This window comes from Fulmarus glacialis, unplaced genomic scaffold (genome assembly GCF_000690835.1).
Source record: "Fulmarus glacialis isolate BGI_N327 unplaced genomic scaffold, ASM69083v1 scaffold42835, whole genome shotgun sequence".
Lineage (NCBI taxonomy): Eukaryota > Metazoa > Chordata > Aves > Procellariiformes > Procellariidae > Fulmarus > Fulmarus glacialis.
In genome coordinates, this window is record NW_009211887.1 from 11815 (window position 1) to 31806 (window position 19992).

The 19992-nt window shown below is 38.5% G+C and overlaps 1 protein-coding gene across 1 annotated transcript in view; it reads left to right on the plus strand.

Annotated features, from left to right (window-relative positions):
• Positions 1–4444: 4444 nt before the first annotated feature.
• VEZT (vezatin, adherens junctions transmembrane protein) overlaps positions 4445–19992 on the plus strand; it is a gene marked incomplete at its 5' end in the record, with an annotated part of 42387 nt that continues 26839 nt past the window's right edge. The window contains 4 exons of the mRNA XM_009577703.1: positions 4445–4585; positions 11819–11908; positions 14373–14548; positions 17348–17623. Of these exons, the coding sequence (XP_009575998.1) occupies positions 4445–4585; positions 11819–11908; positions 14373–14548; positions 17348–17623 (683 nt within the window). The remainder of the gene's footprint in view (positions 4586–11818; positions 11909–14372; positions 14549–17347; positions 17624–19992) is intronic.

Below are 19992 nucleotides of genomic sequence, written 5' to 3' on the forward strand. Positions count from 1 at the left end.
AAGTATAATACTTCTGTCTCTTGTATTGAAACAAGCAGTATATAGAATAGGATCTTTTAATGGTATATTGCAATTCTGTGGTTGCATAATTAATAAATTTCTGATTCTTTGATAATATTGGAACTTTTGTGTGAATGTTCACATACATAAAATCTACCCTTCAACTTTTTAAAATTCCTTTACTTGATTTTATAGCCATTACTTACATATGTCATGGGGGAAATTTGCTACAGACTGTTGGAGACATGCTCAGTGAGTTATACAGACCACACAGCTTTTACAAGTGACAGGCTTGTCAGTATCATTTAAAGTTGGGCAGTATCTAGGACATGAAATATAAAAAATAAATAAATAGTGTGTGTTTTTGTCTTAGCATAGGCTAATGTATCTATGCCATCAGTGATATTTCTAATAGAAGAGGAGTGTAATCTTCAAATTTTCTGAGCAAAATGTGAAGTTGAGTGTGCTACACAAGAGACCTTACTCTTAATGGAAGAATTTTATGATCAGTTCATTAAGGTTCTTAATAATCTAATTTCACAAGGGCCTCAACCCACTTCTTATTCAGTGCTTTCCTTACCCACATCTTACATGCTATTAATGGATTCAGAAAGGAGAACAATGGTGGTTTTACTTACAGCATAAGGGATTTTAGTCACAGCATAGTTCTTGGTCACTTAATTTAATAAAAAATGAGGTTTTCCAATGTGCACTTAAATTCCACTAACAATCTTTTAGAAAAGAATGGGAAAGACGTAGCATGTGGAGTGAGAGAAATGTGCTAGAGGAGGATTGTCGTAGGCTGAGTACTTTCTGAGAAACTGAAAGAGGAGAAACCTTATCTACTTCAAGGAATATCTGATAAACATTCAAGTTAAATTTTAATCAATTATCATTTGCTAACTCAATAATTAGAAAACTGATTTCCAGTTCTGAGCAGTGATAAAAAATTGCAAATCTACCCTTAATGAGACCCTGTAGAAACCTTTGAAAAGTTAATCAGAAGAATTTATGTAAAAACTAGTAAGGTGCCTGTATTCCACCTTGATTACAAGAACAAAAAAAATTATTCATCCTAGCTAGGGGCTGAAGTTTCATTAACATTTGGAGACATGGTGTATTCTTTACTATTTCTGCAGAGTAGAAAATGTACTAACTACAGTTAGATGGAAGGTTTTGATGTTGCCAAATACCCAGTAAGAAGGAGGAATTGGGCATTCTTACATCTATGTAATATTTCACTTACTAAATGTAGCATTCAGGATTTTACTAATTCTCTCAGTCTTCAGTGGACAGAGCCTGTGTCTGTCTCTGTCTCTCTGCCTTCCTTCATCCATTTTTGTGAGGAAATTGAACCAATCTAAAACCAGTTAGACCGGTTTTCTTGATCGGCTTTTAGAAAATTATCTCATCATGGACCCCAAAGCGAGGTGCACCCTGAGATACTAGTGGAAAAACTCCTTGGTATATTTGGGTTATTTTGCCAACTGTCTGTATGTAGGTGAGTACCAATAAAGTACAAGAATAGTCGTGTCAAATGATGGCTGGCCTTGCTTGTGACAAATATGATCAAGGTGATGATCAAGGTGATGGACAGGTCTGGTCAAGATGATGGACAGGTCTGCCAAGAGCCTAGATACAATTTCATTGGAGGCCTGCCTGGAGCGAGCATCAAAACTATGATTTTGAATAAAACATTCTCTGTTCACCCACTGTTTTGTCTATGTGTCTTCATCTAAACGGGGAAAATTCTGGCTGGTTCTGACTGAAACCTCCATGCTACCCTAAAGCCTCTTGTGTGGGGATGTTCAGGTTGCTCCAGGTCTGCTGGCACTGCACAGCCTGCTCTGTATGAAAACCATTTTAAGAAGACAAGGTTATGTATCCGTTCATATTCCGAGTTACGTCCTCAAGTTATTAAGTGAATTTAACAGTGTCTTTAAATACGAGAAGTATTCTAGTGTATTCTGTTTTCTTCTCCATTTTAGTTAAGTAATTCTGGTAAAGTAGAGAGAAACATACTTTCTTTCCATCCAGTCCAGAACAGCACATTGTTTAACTAGAGTTAGATGCATTTGAAAAAGTACTCAACCATGGAGAAAGGGTGCTTAGAAAAAAGATAGGATTGAGTTGTCACACTGGAAAAATTCCCACAAGGAAATGAGTCATTAACCTATCCTAGCGTTTTGCACAATCATTGTCATTGTGGGTGAGGGGGATTGTCTGTACCTGCACAGAGCTGGGAGCTGGTACGAATGTTTGAGTTTCAGGTCATGACTGGACACTGAATCTGTTGTGAGTAACTGAAGAAGAGCGTGCAAAAGTATGAGTTTGCATGCTTTAAATAGGTAACAGTGATCAAAATAGCACTTTGATGATGGGGTTAAAGAAAACAAGTTGATTTGTTCAGCTAGTATGAATGATTGCTTCCAAGTTTTATTGTATGGCAAGCAGTCATTCGAGATTTGGCCATGTTGGTACATGGTCATGGTAGATGTGCCTTTTTCACAGCTTGCACCAGCAAGTTAATCATAGTTAACGTAACGATTTGTAGTAGGTGCTCTGTTGGTGGTTGTTTCTGCAGACCTCTGCAGCTGTATTTACTGTAAAGTTTTTGTTTACAGTATTTTTGTTATCTCACCGATAGCATGTTAGAATTCTTAAAATGTTTTGTGTTCTTCCTATGCAGTTTGCTAGTGTTTGCATACTAGCGTGGGTTATTGATAAAGTTTTTCAGAGGTCAACATGAATCCCTAACTAACTAGGCTATTTAAGACTGATTGCTGAGAGGTGTTCTTAAAAAAGAAGTCTTTTTACATCTCCTGAGTAGAACTGGAGTTAGCATAAATACCCTTTCTATCAAATCTGTCATAGATACTGCCATATATGTGGTTGCCAACAGAAAAATAAGTTAAGTAAATCTAGATATCTGATGCAATGAAAACAAGAAAATTCAGAAGTCTGTATAGATAAATATCTAAACATGTAAAAACCCACTGTTTGGCGTTCAGAATTCCATACTTTCACTAAGAAGTTTTATTAAGGACTTTTTGAAATCAGTAATTTTGCCAGCAGCTTAAAAAAGGTGGTGGGGGTGGGTTATTGGTTGTTTTTTTTTTAAATAACTATCATACTCCTTTGCCAGAAGTGTTACTACCATCTGTGGAGAGAGCAGAAGCCTTTTTCTAATTTGTTTTTCCATTTCTGTAAAACACTCTAGGTGGCTAATCAGGTTACAGTGAGGCTTCATTTATTGAAGTTTGAAAAGTTCTTTAGTTTTAAAGTTTGTTTCAGTAGAAGTAGTTCAAAGTATAATCTATTCAATTTTTATAAACTTTAGGAAAACAGTTTCATTAAGTGTTCTGGAGTCACACAATAATATTTTAAAATATATTACCAAATACATAGTTTATTTATTGAAAACATGTAAGTTACATGCTAAAGAACCCTATCAGGTAACCTATAAAAAATATTGCTATGGGAAGAGTTGATTGGTTGCATGCTTATTTCTCATCACATTGTTTTGTATGTTGACTCTCTTTACAGCCTCTTTCATTATGGTCAGGATAAAACTTAAGGAAGATATTTAAAGCAAAATTTTGGCTTCTTTGCTATTAACTGTGTTGGTTTTTTTCCTGTTGCGTGGAATCATAGAATGGTTTGGGTTGGAGGGGACCTTTAAAGATCATCTAGTCCAACTACCCTGCCACGGTCAGGGACATCTTCCACTAGATCAGGTTGCCAAAAGCCCCGTCTAGCCTGACCTTGAACCCTCCAGGGATGGGGCACCCACAGCTTCTCTCGGCAGCCTGTTCCAATGTCTCACCACCCTCATTGTAAAAAAATTCTTCCTTATATCTAATCTAAATCTACCTTCTTTTAGTTTAAAGCTGTTACCCCTTGTCCTGTCACTACAGGCCTTGGTAAACAGTCTGTCTCCGTCTTTCTTATAAGCCCCCTTTAATTATTGAAAGGCTGAAATAAGGTCTTCCTGGAGCCTTCTCTTCTCCAGGCCGAACAACCCCAACTCTCTCAGCCTTTCCTCATAGGAGAGGTGTTTCAGCCCTCTGGCCATTTTCGTGGCCCTCATCTGGACCTGCTCCAACAGGTCCATGTCTGTCTTGTAGTGGGGACCCCAGAGCTGAACACTACTCCGGGTGGGGTCTCACCAGAGCAGAACAGGGGGGCAGAATCACCTCCCTCAACCTGCTGGCCACACTTCTTTTTATGCAGCCCCAGGAACGATTGGCTTTCTGGGCTGCAAGCGCACATTGCCAGCTCACGTCCAATTTTTCATCCACCACTATCCCAAAGTCCTTCTCTGCAGGGCTGCTCTCAATCCATTCATTGCTGGTTGTGCGTTTGCTGTATTCACAGTTGTGTTTTGTGGGGAACGGGATGATTTTTAACATTGTTTTTTTCTCATTTTTCTTTTTTAACTCTCTTTCAGAATTCCCCACTCTACCAATATCTGCAGGATTTGGGACACACAGATTTTGAAGTATGTTCATCTGTGTCACAGAAGGCAGAGCAATGTGCAGCAGCAGAAAGCCAAAACGAGCGGACGGTGCATGCTGCCCAGAAGGTGAGCGCTCTCCTGTTCCTGAGTATTTCCCTTCTCAAAAGAGAACCACATTACTTCACAAATAGGCAAAATCAGAGGGGATAGAGATAAATCTCTTACTGTATTAAAAAACAAACAAACAAACAACAAAAACAAGCAAACAAAAAAACCCAACCAGTTGTCATATCTTGTCTGCAAATGTGTTTGGAAATGCATGGTTTGCCAGTATAGTTTGAAGTGTTTCTTTGCACTTATGTAAGCTAGGGAAGCAAGAGACTTTGATAGTGAATTTTTTGAGTGTTGTAAATTATCTTATTTACTGGATGTTATTATGTTAGCTTAGCATGACATTCTGGGAACAAAACCTGTAATTTTCTGGAACAGATTATTTATAGTTCCCAGCCCCTCTCAGGCATTCAGTTGCTAAATATCACTTACTCTGTGGCAAAACATATTAAGAAAGAGGATTTCTGGGAAGTATAAATACAATAACGAATCTGAGTGAGATAGTAGAACTGTGCTTAGGTTATGGCAATTTTCTAACAGTAACAGCTGACAAGGATCATCAAATGATTAGCTCAGACTTCTTATTTCTCTATCATTTTAAGTAAAGGCTTGTGGATTTTTTTAAACATTTTGGTATTAAATTATGCTTGAGAATTTGGTTGTTCAACACCTACTGTGGCCTACACATTTTTTTGTCTTCCTTATTAAAAATAAATGGTATTTTACTATTATTGGTAGTGTACAGGCAATGTGACTCAGATGAGGAGCTGTAGTGCGGGTGAAGAAATTCCTCTTTTGAGGCAGCTAATGTAGGAATCTCATTGCAACAAGCATGTTGAAAATTCAGCAGTCAGTCTGTCTTCTCCTTAGCACCTAGATGGAGCATGCAAAGGGCAGTTATTTTCTGCCTACCTCTTTCACTTCCACAGTGGAGAGTTCAGTTTTCGGTGGACATGCTCCAGCTATGTGCTTTCCAGGAGGAAAAAGAGGCCTCCATGCAGACTCCTCTGTCCTGGCCACTGCAGGCTGAGGTGGGCAGTGCCTTACAGGTAAGGACCCAAACCAAGCATTCATGGCTTGATACATTGCCTCGGAAGAATTACCATTTCTTTCTCATCTCTCCCCACCATCTCCAGTAGCTTCCATCTTTGTGCACCTTAGGTCATCTGATTCTTGCCCACTGTGGCTTTTAACCTTCCACTGGAGCTCAGTTTTCCTGTTGTTCATTTCTGTTTTGTACCTTTTCAGCTATCTTCGAATCAGAAGTTCACAACCCCTTCCCTCTCATTGGTAAGCTTTGCTGCTTCCCTGCTCCACAGTTCCACTCTGCCAATTAGCTGGCAGTGAACTGCGGGGAGAATCCTATTTTTCCCAAACACAGGCAATATGAGTGGCCCTGAGATCTCCGGAAGGTCTCCCTGCACATTGTGGCGGATGGGAGATCATATGGCAAATGAGGAGAGCTGATGCTTTTCTTAGGATCTTTTCTCAAATAATGCCATGTTGATGTATATCCGCTACTCAGTTCTCAAGATGCTTCAGGGAATTAGCCAAGTAATAGTCACAGTTAGTTAGGCTTTATTTCAACAAAGTTTTTTCAGTTTTGTACGTGTCCCTCTTGTTCCTCCTTTGTTTTAGGTCGGAAGTATTTTTTTCTTGTGGGATTTTTAATCTATTCTGCTCTGTGTAGGTTCTTAGGTGGGCTAGGATTCGGAGGTGTATGAATGGTGTGGATAACATCAGTCAGTTTTCTTCTGTGGTTTTTTGAATGTTTGCAATAGTATGGTGTACTTGCAAGGACTGACATGCACAGTCTTTGAAGTGGAAATGTAGAAGTTGCAGTGTGAAGCTTATTCATCTAGCAGTATTCAGAGAAGTGTTGGGAGGTCATATTTTCATGTAGTGATACTCATTTCAACCACTCTCTGTATAGACTATATAAATGTCCTCACACACTCATTAGTCCGTTTGAAAAGACAGGGTAATAAAACGTGAAACATTTTGCTCTGGTCTTCAGTTCTGTTGGAGTCTATCTTCATGGATAGATTGTTCATAGTTTGTGTTTACCAGCTGGGCAGGTGCACTGCGCACTTTGCTTCACAGCCTCGATCCGCAGTTTCTGGGACTTGTAGTCCTATGGAAGTGTGTCATGACTCCCTTCTTCTTTCATGGCCCACTTTCTGATCAAAGATGACCATGTAGATAGGATAACAGGGTATATATGCATTGAGCAGACCTGTGAGTACCACTGCATGCCTAGCGCATGGATTAGAGAGCGCCTGTAAAAAATAATCATACTATCATCATAATCCTTAAGTTTTGTACTGTTCTGCCATGCTCTTGTAGAGCTTACAGTTTTTCAGAGAGTTCGGCAATCATGTAGAAAAAAACTACCAGGCAGCTTCATACAGAACTCCAGTCTCACATACTGAGGATTTGTGAGCCTAAGAAACAGATTAACTGAAGGGAGAAAGGGAAGTGATTCTTGCAGTGTCTCCATGTTTCATTGGCTGGTTTCTCTAATGTAAGATTATTTTAAATTTAATGAATAGATTGATTTCTAGTTACTGTTGATGTGGATAGCTATTACATTTGTAATAATGATTGCTTCTATCAGTGGTCACAAGGCAAGACTGAATTTAATTCAGGGCTTAACTCACAATTTTTTATACTTTAATTTAAACTACCTTTAAAAGAATTCATGGAAATATTAGGTCCACTACCCTTACTTTTCAGAATCGTCAGCTGGCACTCACCATAGCCCTCAAGAAACCACCTGAAAATATATTTTCCCTTTAAAGCTATTGGCAGTTTTGTGGTACATTTACATTGAAGATACCTATTCTGGCTTAGTGCAGGAAGACTTTAATTAAACCACTGTTAATTGAAAATTAGGGTGACATATTTCATTGGCTGGTTATCTGTTTGTTGCTATGAAATAATGCATGGACTATTGCTTGTTAGCTGCATTACTTTATTTTGCATAATTACTTTTGTGGAAGTCAGTAAAGCAGTATGATGCTGTGTTCATGTATATCATTTCCACTGAATTTAATACAAAAGTGCTGTGGGGTTAAAAACCTCAGAAGTATTAAGATACACTGCTTTTAAAAGCCTTAAGTGTTCTTTTTTTTCCCCTCCTTTCCACTCAACCATTTTAGACTTAATTTTATTGTTTTGGGAGCAAGTCCCCCAGTATTGTGTCAGATGTAGAAGTAATTCGTCATGGTTTGCCTTGCAACTTGAAGGGAGTGGGTGTATGAAAATGGGCTGTCCATTTCTTACAAATACTAGGATGACATTCACATTGTCTCATCTCTGTCTAGACAAGGATATGTATTGGAAAGGAGGAAGAGACCTGTGTGTAATTTCTAGTGATAAAATGTCATAGGTTCTTACTGCTGCTGTTCCAGTACCAGTTTGGGAACATTAACACTTTTCTTTTGTAATCTGATGTCATAAAGTCTGTTTTTGTCATTTGATTTCTGTGTCCCATTTTGGTAGGGTGTCTCAAAAGGAAAGAGAATGAGGGAGAGGCAGCTGACCACACATTTAAAGAAGTAGACTGATTTAGGAGAATCTGAGGCTTTGTTGCAACTTTTGTATGACATGCAGGCAAATCATTTACATTCCCATCCAATCATTTCCTCATTTTTACGTGATTCTATTACCACTTCTCTTCTCTCAGCCTTTGCTGGCCTAGTCTACTGAAATTATAAAATGTCTGGGAAACAAATGGCTTCTGAGTTCTGAATATATACCTGCCCACAGTCTTAATATAAAATTAGCCTAGTTGAGGCTTGGTGTAATATAATATAACCACAGGGAACAGATGATGTTCCAAGCTGAGTGATGTCTAGTATGTGTGTATTGTTTTCCTTCTGTTCTGAAAAGCAAGTTTACAAATGCCTTTTTAAACACTTTATGAAAATAAAAATTGAAAAGTTGCAGTATTGCTTTGTCTTTGAGTTGAGATTGTTTACTCCTCTTGTATTCAGTCAAGTAGGAACCCTGTGCAGATACAATCTGGTGACATGTAGCAAGATTTTGACACGGCAAAGATCCAGTTTGGGATTTTCAGGGACTGAAAAAACAAATCTGGAATAAAAAAAATCAGTAGTGACTGATACAAATGTTGCTGCTGTGTCTTGCTGTCCTGCCAAGCAGAGCATATGTTTCAGGCTCAATGAAAGGCAGACGCATAAGTTGAATTTGAAGCACAACTTAAATAGTTCTCTGTGTTTGTGGTTTTGGTGGGTTTTTTTAATCGGAACATGGTCTTAATGAACATTGAGCTGAAAAGCTGTAAAGGTGCTTCAAGACTGTGTTCTGAGGGCTGATGAAATGCCAAGCTCCCATCTGAGGGAGTATAGAGATGTGATTTAGCACGGTAATTATAGGTGCAGTGTTCCTGGTTGTACCAATCTCCGGAGAAAGTTACAGCTAAAGTTCTGGTCTCATGATCACTTGATACTCAAAAGCACTGTTTGCAAGAGCTCCTAGACCTGTTTTCTGGAATTAAATCCTATTTGGGTAATTCTGCTTGATCTTTAAGGAATATATTTCTTCCCATTTACATTTTTCCTTTCTCACTCATTTTCATAGACTGCTATGCATAGCTGAATGTTTAAATTGATTATACTGTCACACCTTATCCCATCTTAGATGTGATAATATTTCATCACTAGAACAGGGCTGGTGCTGGAGGCAGCTACTGAGGATTGTGTTGGGACTAGCCCTCAGTAGCTGTGCAGGTGACCTGATATGGAAAGGCAGAGGGACCAGTTCTTTGTCTTTGTCTAGGGCTCCCACCCACTTAATGCTAGCTCTGGGTGGCTGGAAGGGATTTAATATGTACCATTATCTTCTTTCTGAAGTGCACAGAATTGAAAGGTGCCAATGTGAATGATGATATTTTAGATACCTGCTAGTTTGCCATTTCAGGTTCATCCTGTACAAAAGAGAAATAGTCCTTAGAATTTTATTTTAGATTCAAATGAATGTACCTAAAATGTGCATGTCCTATGCTATTTTTTTTAAATGTTAGGAGTTAAACATCTTTGTTACTCAGTTTACAGAGAGTTTGACTGAGTGGTGTTATAAAGTTGTAAGAAGAATACTCCAGAAGCATTGGCAACATGACCTGACTTGTGTCTTGATGAAAGTTGTTTTACTTGTCAGTAACACTCCCAATGGGAATGCAAACTGTGAGACACTATTCCAAGGATCTGAATAATGTAATGTGTTACTGTACTCTACTGGGTCACAGCCCAAGACAGTAGGTTGTCTTGTTTTGTGTTTTCAAGCACTGACATGTCTGTTGAGTGTTTATGCAAGCTCAGATTTTTATTTTTAAACCAAAACATGGAAAATAAACCAAAAGACTACTTACGTAGCACACTAGTATGGGGTTTTTTCAGTAATTCCACAGTCTAGTTTAGTCAGCTGGTAGCAGTTTAAAATTAACCTTGATGTAGATTTAAATGTTCATGATAAAAACCCAAAGACTCATGAAGGCTAAGCAGCTGAAAATGGTAGGTTCCAAGAGGCATAATTTTAAATAGTAAATGGACAATTCTTTCTATACTCTGCTTTCAAAGTACTAAGGAAAGTACTTCTGAATGAAGTATCTGTCTGCAACTCAAATGCAGAGCAAGGACCTTTGTTTATTTAATCTCAATTTTCTACAAATTGTAATTGGAAAATTTTGTTTTATTTTGCACCACTTTACAAGAAACTTGGAGGATAATCTGTGCTGCAGTTTGTGACACTCTTCTCCTCTTCCAACTTAGGTCAGTGCCCTTGAGCAACATCAAAATGCAATCACTTGGATTTATTCCATAGTCTAAGAAGTGTGGATTGCTGCGATAGCTCCTCCTAATAAGCCACGATGATGTCTCTGTATCAGGAAGAGCTATCATGATATTGGTTTGTCTCTCCACTAACCTAAAAACACTTCCTTTTGGCTAGGTCTGCAGTTCTCTAACTGTACACAGAAAGATGACACATACGTAAAGAAAAAATTGAGTTAGGTTACCTAAATGGATGCCAAAGTAAGTTATTTCAAAAATTGTTGAAGCATAAGGGCTTTAGGGTGACAATTTCTGATGTTACTCAAAGCTGTTCTGCCCTGACTTGCTGCATCGAACTTGTGTCATCCTGCCTTTCAGAGGGCTGTCAGGCTGATCACAGGGCTAACTGCAAAGCTTCAAGCTCCTGTTGCTTGGTTTTACTCTTCTATTTCCCACCTTATAGTTGGGGGAAAAAAAGAAAAAAAACCAGTATGCCACAAAATGTAAGTGCTCCACAATTAATTTTTTTGGCATACATTTTGATTGATTGTATTCTATGTCAGCAGTCTGAAGATTAAGAGGTAGGGCCTCAGAATTCATGAAGTATATGTAAGTAAATATTTTGAAAAATACTTCCTGTCAGCTCAGTCTGAGGAAAGTAGATCTACAATGTGTGTCAAAAACTCCATTTTTTTCTCATTGAATGGCTGCAGAGTGAAGCAAAATCATGCATCTATTTAATTATAATCTTTCATGCACCCTATTTTAGGAAGATACACGAGTAAAATGTGTGATGACCGAGAGGGAGTCCCTCTAATTAGTGGCATTCGAACTTATGTTTACAGCTCAGATGAAAGTGTGGATTTAGGTTGCGTGGGAAGCAGCATGGAGACAAAGTACCTGCTAGCACACACTGGTTGGGAGAGGGAGTTTCTGGGACAGTTCGTCTTCTTACAGTCACTCTTCCCTGTCTCTGTTCACAAGTCCTCCAGAGCCTTGTCCTCAACCTGCGGTGGTCTGCCAAGGAGAGGTTGTCCCTCTCGTGGTCTTTTACTTTTCTTGAGTCCCTGTCAGCCATTTAACTTCACTGCTTTTTTTAATCCTCAAAGAGAGAGAAAGTCTTTCATATCGATGCAGTAGCTGCCAACTTGAGATCAAACTAATTCTAGCTGTAGTTATTTTTAACAGTACAACATAACAATCCATTATGCTCCAAATAGGTGGGGTTACTGAAAGCTTTATTTCACGCTCTTGTGTACAGGCAAACTGACGGGAAGCAGATGTTCCCTTAGCGTACTCTGAAGTTAGGCCAGACACAGTAAGCGAAACTTCCTTACAGGTACTTGGGTCTGAGTTAACAAGAAAAGCAAATGCAGAAATAAAGGAATTGTCTGTTGTTATTTATTTATTTTTGGCTTTGGGTTTTTTTAATTGGAGTAATTTCTGTTCCCTTCAGCAAGGCATCCTGTCAAAACTAGTTGAGTTCTTTAGAAGTTGGTTTCCTTTTCCACAATATAAGAAAAACGATGACATACTTCACCGACTGGTAAGTGATAACTTTTTTTTTTTCCATTTCCTTTCCTAATCCACAAGTCTTCCTCTCCTCTGTACCTCATCCTCTGAGCACCATCTTTGGTCTGTACTGTTGGTTTTGGCTCTAACAGTTTTACTTCTTCTTCAGATAATATTGATTCTGGTTTTCAGAGTTACTGTGGCAGGCAAATTGGGCACACAAGAACAGGAAAAATATTGGTAGCCAGCTTGAAGATGTTAAAAATGTGGAAGAGAAATTAAAATAAAACATGTGAGAAATTAAAGAAATTCTTGAAAGCTGAAAGGAGTTAACCTACAGTGTGGCTACCCCACTGTAGTGGAAGGCAGAGTGGAGGCGCTGACTGAGAAAGTCCATATGTTGCAGCCTAGCACCTTGCAGACACAGCTCAAGACAGAAGGCTCTCGAGCTTCATCTGAGTATTGCTTCACCCTCTGTTTCAGCTTGTTAGCTCAGGCATAGCACAAACGCGGTGCAGCTGTACTACCCCTGGACCCATCCTGGCCTATTTGTTTCTTCACTGCTCTCCACAGTGCTTCTGCATTTGGGAAAAATGAAGCAAATTAAGGCACCTCCGCTATAATGCTTCAGAACAGTGTTACACGTTAAGAGCAGACGACATCATGTAGCGGTCTGGCTGTAGGAAGAGGCAAGAACAGTTCCCTGTACCACCTATGTGCTCTCATCTTAGCAGTTCAGAAGTGGGTTGGGTGTCCATCTGCCTCACCAGAACCTGTATTCTCCTACTCCTGGAGCCTGCAGGAACTTTTAGGACCCAAGTCAGCCTGTGTGGGGTAGACCCGAAGGGTGATAGTTCTACACCAGATAGTTAAAAATAGTTTTATGCTGCCTTTACACCTGTTCTCTGCTGTGTCACTTTCTAGCCAGTTCAGTCTTCTAGCCTGGACTTGTCTGAGATCTGCTTTAACTTGCACCCAGCTGCTTCAGGTTCCTAGTCTGGCTTGCAAATCTCACATTAGTCAGACTGTTCCAGAATCTAAAAGTTAGAATTTTTTTTTTTTTTTCCTACTGTGATGTAGTGATGATGTCTTCAAATGTAGCTTCAAAAAAAAAAAGTTGAGCAACATGAGAAGTTAGGGGTTTCCATTTCTCAGGGAGTTCTGCCGAGTCCAATTACTATCTCTTCTCCCTTATCTCAAGAGGACAAAATTTCCGCTGAAACAACTCATTAGTGATCTTTGGTTGTCTTTTGTCTTCCTCCGTCCTCCCCTATGAATCAAAGGTATTATCTTCACAGCTTTTTTTAGCCTTACTTTCTTGAGATGGAGACACAACCAAAGACCATGGAAAACACGTTTCTCCTGCTCCATGCTACAGCAGGGTACTGAAATGACACAGGATGCGTTGGAGGAGGGCAAAGTTTCCTCTTGCACAGAGTCCTCAAACAAATGTTTTCCATTAAAAGTAGAATGCAAGTTATCGCAAGTGACATCAATGTATGGAATTAAACTTTGGCTAGCTATCTTATGGTTTCATAAATAATCTTATTCTGTCAATGACAGAACTAAACAGATTTGGTACTGTGAAATGTCATACTTCTGTTAACTTCTATTAGAGGGCAATCTAGCTGGATGCAAAGATGCATGTGTTCAGTGTTTGTTGGGTTTTGTTATGACATTCTTAACTTGAAGTGTTTTGTAATTATAGTTTGGTGCAATATGCAAATTAAAATTTCAGGGGGCTTCTCTGATGGATATATTTGTCTTCAAGAGCTGTGTGTTTGTCTTGAAGAGCTATAGCTGTAGGGGAAAAAATAGCAAATGCTTATCATGGCATCTCATCCACAAGTAAGTAACTCCCTGAAGTTTGTCTGGAGTTTAGCAAGTGTGAGGTCTTCAGAGTCCCATGCTGTTTCATGTTTGGGTTGAGTTCCCTTGGGAAAGGCACAGAATCCTGCAGGAGAGAACTTCACTGCCTTGGCTGGGGGCTTGAGTCCAGTGCATTGACCCTACTGTTATTAAATGTCCACAGGTGACTTCTTGTTAACTGATTTGTAATATATCTCTTTCTCTTTCTAATTATTGTTTGTTAATGATGTAAATTATGTCTGACAAAAAAAAAAGTGGGGTTTTTTTTGTTTTATTAATGATCTTCTAATAGATATAGTACCTCTTTGATTCTTACGCAAATATAATGGCATAATCTGTGGCATGTTTCCAGGTAATGTTACAATCTAGGTCAGATCACAAAGTTGGTGCGATGCATCCCACAAGTCTGAACTGTTAGGTAGTATGTGAGTTTTTAAAGTTAAGCAAGTTAAATAAAAATGAAGTAGCTACTTGTGATATATCTGAAACATTCCTGTAGTCTTTGGGAACAGATTGTTGTCAATTAAGTGTAGAATGTCTGGGTGTTTTCCTTGTTCTGCTAACTTAATTTTAAGAATTTGCATATTCTTTACTAATGCCTGTTTTTTCTCCTGCCCATTTGTGGTAAGGATGTTGGATTTCGATTTGACACACTCCGTACCATCCTGCAACAGGAAGTTCTGCTGCAGGAGGATGTGGAACTGATTGAGTTCCTTGACCCCAGTATCCTGTCTGCAGGGCAGTGTAAGCAACAGGAAAATGGACAGCTTCCAACGCTACGCTCCCTAGCAACTCCTAATATTTGGTATTGTACAGAGAATATCTACCACTCTATTCACTGAGAAACAAGCAAAAAATATATTGTGTGTTCTTTATATAAAATGCAGCAATAAAGTAACTACTTTTTTTCTCAGGTCTTCGAGTGTTTGGTCCACTAGTCCCCAAATTTTTGTATAAGCATGTTTTTTTCCTCGGGCGTTTTATTGAAAGGGTGAGTTTTAATCTGAGATAGCTACATGAACATGAATGGATACTTCCAAACCCTAATATGTGCTACAAGTAAGAACTAACATGGTTGATTAATTCATGAATTTCTAAAGCTATACAGTGGTGATTTTGATAAATGAGACATGATTGTGAAGACTGAATTTAAAAGTGTTTTCTTTGCTGTGGTCTTCATAAAATATGTTGGGGGGGGTGTGTGCAATTGATTTTCAGATGCAGAATACCAGAAGAACAGACTAAAGAATATTTAAATAAGATGCATTCAAGTCAGCAGAGGCTGGTGAAATTCACCCTAGAATACTGAAGGAGCTAGCTGCAGCAGTGTCTGAACAGCTACCACTTGTATTTGAAAAATAACAAGGATGGTGGGTGTTCTGACAGAGTGACTTTCTCAGAAATGGACGGGAATCAGTAGATAAAAATATCTCATAACACAGCCTAGTGCTATGTTTTCATATATATGTTAGGAAAATAGATAAAATTATTATAAAGCCACAGCAGGTTAAAAAACCCAACTGTTTAAGTTGTAATATGTCCTTATTGATGCTCTCTGTCAAACAAGAGAACTTTTGAACCAGATTTTCCAGCGGTTTGTCCTGGTCCTAGCACTATTCATTGTTTCTTTAACTGTTCAGATGATAAAGTACACTTACAAAATTTGTGAATATTGCTCAGCTTACAGATGACACCAAGTTTGTAAGTGTTTTGGCAGAATGGAGTTCAAAAGTGGCTTGGAGAAATATCTTGAAATCAACAGAAGACTCAGTAATGACAAAAGTCTAATGCTACACTAGGGCAGGAAAAATCAAATTAACAAACACGAAGTGGTGAATAATTGGGTAGGCAGTACTACTTCAGAAAAGGATCTGCACATCTTTGCAGAGCATAAATTGAATGTGTCAGCAAATTATTCAAAAAATGGCAAATCTTATCCTGGTGTCCTTGTTACATGCAGGACCCGGGGGGTTTGTTTTTCTATTTCCTTAAGCCTTATGTTAGACTACAGCATCTGGTTTTGGATGCCACACTTGGAGAGGCATAGGTAATTTAGAATCAGTCCAGAGCGGAACAAGAAGAATAATGAGTTTAGAAAATGTAATCTTTCAGAAACATTAGAGTGTGCTAGGATTGTTTGGCCAAAATGGAGAAAATTGAGGTGGGATGGAACAGTGTTACGATGGGTAGGAGGTAGTTAATAAGAAGGTGGTGATCAGTCATCGTTTATTCTGTTCAGAAAAGGGAAGGATATGAGGAGAAATAATGCGATTAATTTGCCAATGATTCAGACTGGACTTGGGGGAAATCTTTTGAGCTCTAAGGATACTTACGAGTTGGAATAGCTACTTGGGTGGGTTGTGGAGTCTCCATTTTCTTCTTCAGTCTGTCCGTGGTGATCTGGATTAACCAGAAACTGAAAATGGACAAAGTGAGCTCTTAAATCCCTTCCAGTCTTTCATTGTTGTGATTCATTTTTTGTGTGTGTGTTTTTTTTTTTAAATGTACCAAGGAAGTTATAGACTGTGTGTCTGTCCTTTTTAAAGTTACGTCTGGAATATTTTAACCCTGGACCTTTACTGAAACCTATCAGTAGCCCTGAAGAGTTAACACTTGTAAAGCTTGTTGAAATATGACCACAAAACTGCCCAGAAAATAGAAACCCGGAGATCATATCTTATTTTAGAAATGGAAAAATACTCCTTGTGAATACTTCCACAACTAAATACAGGATACGCAGCTTTAAGGGGTGAAGAAAGTGAATATTTTGCTTTCAAAAAATTCTGAAAAAGTAAAGTTGTTATGCACCTTGAAGCCCATATCCCATCCATCTCTGTAAGATTGTGATATTCATAATCTTAAAGAACTGCAACTATAATACTATGTATGAAACACAGTGTATTTTCTAGCAGTTACTTATTTTTGTTGAATTTTTCTGGATGAAAATAACAGCTTTATGAAGTTTTTAAAATGTCCTTGAGAAATAACTGAACTGAGCTACTAGTTACTCTGTTTCCTTAAGGCTTTTCAAAAGCTGCCAAATTATTTAAAACGATTATTCAAGCCATCTTTATGAAAATGTGTTAAAAACTAGTGGTGTGTTGGTGTCCAAGTTAAATGAGTCAGAATCTGGAAAAAATAAAGCTGGCATTACTTGAGGGTTTTGTTACCAAAAGAAACATGCCCTTCCCTACTGTACTCTTGAACCTGGAAGTACAGATGTTCCAGTTCCTACCCACCCTGGCCTATAATGCTGAGTAGTCAGGTTTTTTTCTTTTTCTATTTTCTTTGCTTTTTTTTGGTTTTTTTTAAAGTCATATGTGTAAGAGAAACTGACCTTTCCAAATGGTACATTATTCTTCTACTTGTGTCATAAAAAAGCCGGAGAAATGTTTCCTTAGAGTATACTGACCAAGTAATACCATGTACGTATACATCTAAATCTGCCACTAGGAGTAGTTTTCGGTGTTACAGCTTCCTTCAGGACCTACATAAAAGCCCCATAAAAAGATGTCGGAATCTCAAATGTAACCGAAAGCTTCATGATTTTCCCACTTGTTTGACCTCAGGAATCTGTGGTTGATGATGCTTTCTCTGTTTGCAGGGATGTCTCGCTGTTTCTTGCCTTTGTAAGTGCACTGGTTATGCTTCCTTCATGGTGGAAGGAATCATCGTGGCTGCCGTGGGGACTAGTTCTGCTTGTCTATGCAGTCTTTCGAGTGTGGGGCACATGGAGGACAGCCAAGCTGCAAATGTCCCTGCGAAAATACTGCATCCAGCTGGAAGAAACTGTGGCAAATAGCCGAGCTTTTACTAATCTCGTGAGGAAAGCTCTACGACTCATTCAAGAGACTGAAGTAATTTCCAGAGGATTTACCCTGTGAGTCTATATTTCACTTTATTTAATACACAAATCCATTCAAGCCAGATGTCTTCTAAAATTGTCTTGTTACGCTGTCTCCCATAACAAGTGGAATTACTGAAAAACATAATACTTAAAGCTTTTCATTTACATAAAGTAGTATAATTACCATTCATAGTAAAAGTATGAATTCTAACAACTCAGTGTTAAAACCCTGCATCCTGAAGGAGAATTAAGTCTCACAAAACTCGTATGCCTTTGAAATCTCCTGCTCTGCTAGCAATGAAATACATGAAGAAATGGATTTTGAACCAATTTAGTTAACTATTTTGGGAAGTCATTTAGAGGGTTGGTTGTTTGAGGATTTTTTGTATCTTATATTACCAAATCTATGTAAATAAACTGACCTGCAAGTAATCATTCATATTTTAGAAAACAAGATGACATGAAAATCATTCTATTTTTATGTAACAAATAACAGTCTGAAGTAATGAGAACACAGCAATCAGCAAAGACCGTCAAATGTCATTTCCCACCTCAAATAAAGTTTATATTACTCTTTTTTCTTGCATACAATTGTTGAGATGTTTAGATTCTTAAAGTATTTACTGCTGAATTTGCCTCTCGTCCACTTAAGGGATGTGAAAGTGTTCCTGGTTATTTAGCTCTTGTAGCTATTTGGTAATTTTTGCTTGTTTGCTATGTGAAAGGACAGCAGAACATTGTCAGTGTATGCAATGATCCCAAAGCCAACAGGCCCGCTGTTGTGCACTCTCATTGCCATGTATGTTTTTCCCTTCTAACAACCTATGCCAGATAGACTTAAGATTAAAGGAGGTGGGAAATGCCAACAGCTAAAATCCAGTCAACTTCTTTCTAAAAACAATAAAAAATTCCCCTCTGTGCACCAAGAAATTTTTTGTTCATGCTAGACCAACTGTTCTGCGCTCAGGCACATGTTTTTACATGCAAGCTTGAAACTGTAGACTTAACATTTTGAATTCATTTTCTAGCTTGAGATACCTTCAGTATGCTTCATTGAAGAAATGTTTCATTCTCCCTTTGGAATGCATAAGCATGTCTTCAGTCTGCCTAGCTATGTATTTTGTTTTGGTTTGTTTTTTTGCTGAAGAAGCATATAGTTAAGCAATAGGCAGTCTTATCTTTGCAAACGGGTTCTTAAAAGAAATTATTGTTAGGGCTTGTCCAAATTACAGATGAGAAAAACATTTGGATTTTTTCCTAAGTTTAAGCAAACGAACTTGTGGTCAATGTCTAAATTGCTGGTGCCTCGTTCTTTTACTACATATCTTAGATAACAGATTAACAAAAACCAGACTGGTCTTTAAGCTGATGCTTGATCTAATAGCCTCTTTACTTAAAACTTTGGCAAGTTTTTCAAAAGACTTTGGAGTATGGATGGAGTGGGAGAAGTCTGGCTGTGCCAGCATCCTCATTGGAACAATTGTCCAGTATGAAGAAGTCAGTGCTGTACAGGTTTTGGTTTGCTTTAGCCTGGAGGAAGTTCTAACTCCAGAGTGTCCTTTTCTACATCCACATGTGCAAGAGATGCTGCTGCACAGGGCACCATGAAATTCTTTGCTTGAGATAGTGCTTCATGTATGATCCAAAAAACTATCTACCCCTGTTTTCTTCCAGAATTTTGCTACAATAAACCCTAGCAGAACAAAGTTTAGTATGTTCTCCTGTAGTAACCTTGTCAAAGTCTTAATGCTTGTTCAGAAAGAGTCACATGGCAATAGAAATGGTTGCAGCTGAAAAGTTAATGAGTATCTTCGTGTGTCATTTTATGTCCTTGAAGGAATGGGGTTTCAACCAGGTAGCACAGCGCCCTGTTCAATGATATGTATGCTGCTGTTTTATTATACTGCTAGCTCAGCATAGTTTGGACTGTGCATTAACTATGTTCTGAATGGAAAGATACTGAAGCTGACATTTAAATGGTACTGAGTTCAGATTTTGGCTAACTGTACTTAGCTAAACTCTGATACGGCAAGCCCAGGTCTGCAGCTTTGGCCTGAAGTTCCTTGCATTCCACTGCTGTGTTTTTCTCCCCATTGCACCATCCATTGCTATGTTCTCATAGGGTAATTTACATATGCTTTGAAATATCTGTGGCTTTGCTTTATTGTACCCTATTTGCCCCTTGTTAATTGATATTTGGCTGTCTCTGTAAATGTTAAATTATTCTTGATGAGGTTTTGGTCAGTTGTCCACTACTTCACTGGTTTACTACTGTGTGGTAGTGACTGCTATATGCTTAACCAATTCAAGCATCATTTTGCCTTCATTCCCACAGCAGCCACTCAGAAAAGGAACTAAGAACCCTGTCAGGCCTCTCTTATATTAGTTGCTTTCAAAGGCAA